This window comes from Arachis duranensis, chromosome 9 (assembly GCF_000817695.3).
Source record: "Arachis duranensis cultivar V14167 chromosome 9, aradu.V14167.gnm2.J7QH, whole genome shotgun sequence".
Lineage (NCBI taxonomy): Eukaryota > Viridiplantae > Streptophyta > Magnoliopsida > Fabales > Fabaceae > Arachis > Arachis duranensis.
Genome location: NC_029780.3, coordinates 87,182,976 through 87,185,961, shown reverse-complemented (window position 1 = coordinate 87,185,961; position 2,986 = coordinate 87,182,976). Strand labels below are relative to the sequence as shown.

Sequence of the window (2,986 nt, the reverse complement as noted above, 5' to 3'; positions counted from 1 at the left end):
AAAAAATTTAATTTTAAATCAATTTACTTTTTTAAAATATTGAAAATAATATTTTAAAAATACTCTATTGCAGATATTCTAAAGATGGGTCCATAACCCCATGTGAACTGGAGTTCAAGATATATTATAAGTAGCTCTAGACAAGTTCAAATTTCAAACGGTACGCACAACCCATTCAAAACCCCCAAAATAAAGACCTGTAACTCCCCCAATGAACAGTAATAGTCAAATGAGATATCATAAATGAAATTTCTCAAGAAGCGTGGTAAAAATTAGAAAGGAATTAATTCGATCATTACATATATGATACAATATAAATAGTAATTTGCATTGTAATAAGCAATAACAATGCTATGCTAATATACTGCTGTAAAGTTTTCATCCTCTTTTATGTTTCTACCAAATAAAAAACAACCAAAAAATTACAAATAATAGCAATTAAAACAAGATATTTATGTAAAACCCCTGGCTGGAAACAACCACCAGCACCACCAGCAACACCGACCACTCCACCGAAATCAAAGGGAGGCATGGACCACAAAGAAGAGAACCCTAATCTATCGCATTGGGGCCAGCACAAGCCTTCAAGACAGGGCTCCAAATCCACTGCACAAGGAACTTCCTCCCATTCCTCCCATTCAAATTGAATGTCTTCCCTTCTCTATCCTTCATCACCTGCCCAATGTACCCTCCCCCACCTCCGCTGCCGTACAGCCCTTCACACAGATCCCCGATTTCCGTCGGCGCCGTCGGATCCTCCCCGGCGTACCACGCATTCACCAGCGGGTTCGATGAAAGCTCTGCCAACTCGTGCCCTAAAAAACACCAACATTAGAGCATAATTAACCCAATTCTTTACTAATAAAATTTATTATTTTTTTAACACTATCAAATATTAAATTTTAAATCTTAAATTCTAAATTTAAAAATTTAATAGCATAAAAATAAAGTATCGCTAATATTAATAAAAATTGCAGGCCTAATGTTTCTCATTTAATAATTTAAGAACTACATTAGCAGTGACATTGTGTATCATAAGCTGAAATGGATAACATACTAGAGTAATCAACTTAGTTAACAGAATTGGTTATAACAGAATTTGTAACAAAGTTCAGTAGAGGTTTATTAATATTTACCTATCACACTAATCATGCCGTCGATGCCAACATCTCTGTTCGGCGGTGAGAGCTGCCCCGGGCCTCCGCCAGCCATGTACGCCGGCACGGCGAAGGGGTAGGCGCAGACCTCGGGGCACTGGCGGCCGGAATTCCCGATCCAAGCATAGGGGAGCGTGTAACCGACCATGGAGGGGAACGTGAAGTAGTGGAAGCCGCAGACGGCGCGGCAATAGTCCTCCATAGTGACGTCGCCGGCGGTGAGGACTAGGTAGATCCCGTTGCGGTGGTCGACGGGGAATGGCTTGGACCTGACGGCAGTGGCGATGACCTGCTGTACGGATAGGCGCGTGAGTGCGTTGCCGTGGGAGTAGCGCGTGTCCGCGTACTCGCCGGCGATAGAGACGGATCGAGAAATGTTGGCGCCGGTCTGGTCAGTGTAGAGGGAAACGGTGCGCCACCAGTCGGCGACGGAAGGTGAGGCGGCGCGTGAATCGGAAATGGAATGAAGGAAGTCCTTGATTGTGAGCTTGTGGTCTTGCGACCACTTACCGTACCAGATTAGGTAGATGTTGATCGGAGAAGAAAGCACCGGGCCCATGTGGTATTTCAAGTTCACCAAATCCGATGAGCCCTCGAAACGTTTCGATGAGGAAAGTGGGACTCTTGGGTTGAAGAATGATGGGTTGGTTTGCAGGGTTTGGAATTGTTGCTCTTGTTGTCGTTCATTGTTTGGTGTGGCTGAGGCTCTGCATTGGAGGAGCGACAAAATGGTAACTAAAAGAAGGTATTTCGGGAAGTGAGACATGGTTGGTTGTTGGTGGTGGTGGAGGAGGAGGGAGTGAGTGGAGAGCGAGAGAGATTATATATATAATGGTAAGTGTTGCGGTTTGTGAATGTAGAGGTTGATGGGCTGGAGACAGCTGCCATGTGGTGTGGGGGCATACTTTACCCCTCTTATAAAAATCTACCTAATGCTGCTAATCAAAATATCTATCTTTTATCTTCCATCTTTACTTTACTATTGTTTCATTTTTATTTTTTTTCAACTTTCTCTTACTTTCTTGGACCGAGAATCATGGACTTCTAAACTCTTTTCTTGTTGAGTGTTGACTTACCGTTTTGTTGCTGCTGCAATTTAATTATTTACTCCCACTTATACTTGCCACTCTCTGGCACTGTGGCTTGGCTCACATGCACTAGAGACTAGAGAGTAGAGACCCTGGCTAAAATAAGTTATATTATAGATAATCTCGTTGGTTTACATGAAGATAATTCAAATGTCGTTGGATATAAAATTTATTTTACATTAACCTCACCACGTACTTAAATGGTATGAAAAATAGTTCTCTTCCTTTAATAATTCCAGAAAAAAATAAATAAAAATAACATAACTTGTTTTACAAAAATGCCTTACATTACATTACATTTTTGTTTTGTTTTATTTGCTTTCCTGAGCTGGATGCCGTGTCATTTAATTTGTTACTGGTGTTACGTATTCGGTGAAAGTGGGCAAGTGGGAAGGGAATGTGAATTTGGTGGCAGAAGAAGATGGCATTGCAGAGCCCATGTTGGGTCATAATTGGGAGGTGAGAAAAGAGACAGTATAAATAAGGTACATGGAAAAAAGCAATGAGGTGGTGGTGGTGGTGGAGAGCTAAAATGTTGCAGAATTTGATAGCACCACCAAAACAAAGGGTGTGAAACAGTGAAAGTATGTCAAGCACATGGTCCCAGGGTTTGTGATTAGAGGTTTTCCAGTTCGGTTTTTCTGTTGTTCGGACGATGCCTTTGACAGTTATGCTTCTGTCTGGCTTTAAGTGTTTTCCGGTGACATAACAGTTTTTTTTTTTTCCTTTCCTTATTTGTTG

At 41.5% G+C, this 2,986-nt stretch overlaps 1 protein-coding gene across 1 annotated transcript; it reads right to left on the bottom strand.

Annotated features, from left to right (window-relative positions):
- Positions 1-249: 249 nt before the first annotated feature.
- Positions 250-2,025, bottom strand: LOC107465724 (protein EXORDIUM-like 5). Its single transcript, XM_016084691.3, has 2 exons — positions 1,137-2,025; positions 250-815 (listed from the first exon to the last, which is right to left on the bottom strand). The coding sequence occupies exons 1-2, from the start codon at positions 1,921-1,923 to the stop codon at positions 553-555; spliced, it is 1,050 nt and encodes a 349-aa protein (XP_015940177.1). The 5' UTR covers positions 1,924-2,025; the 3' UTR covers positions 250-552.
- Between the last annotated feature and the right edge of the window lie 961 nt (positions 2,026-2,986).

What these genes read in the sequence shown, in the direction of transcription:
- LOC107465724 (XM_016084691.3), bottom strand. Translation starts at nt 1,923, where the DNA reads ATGTCTCACTTCCCGAAATACCTTCTTTTAGTTACCATTTTGTCGCTC. An exon ending in CGGCATGATTAGTGTGATAG is followed by an intron (nt 816 to 1,136) that starts GTAAATATTAAT and finishes GGTGTTTTTTAG; the next exon opens with GGCACGAGTTGGCAGAGCTT.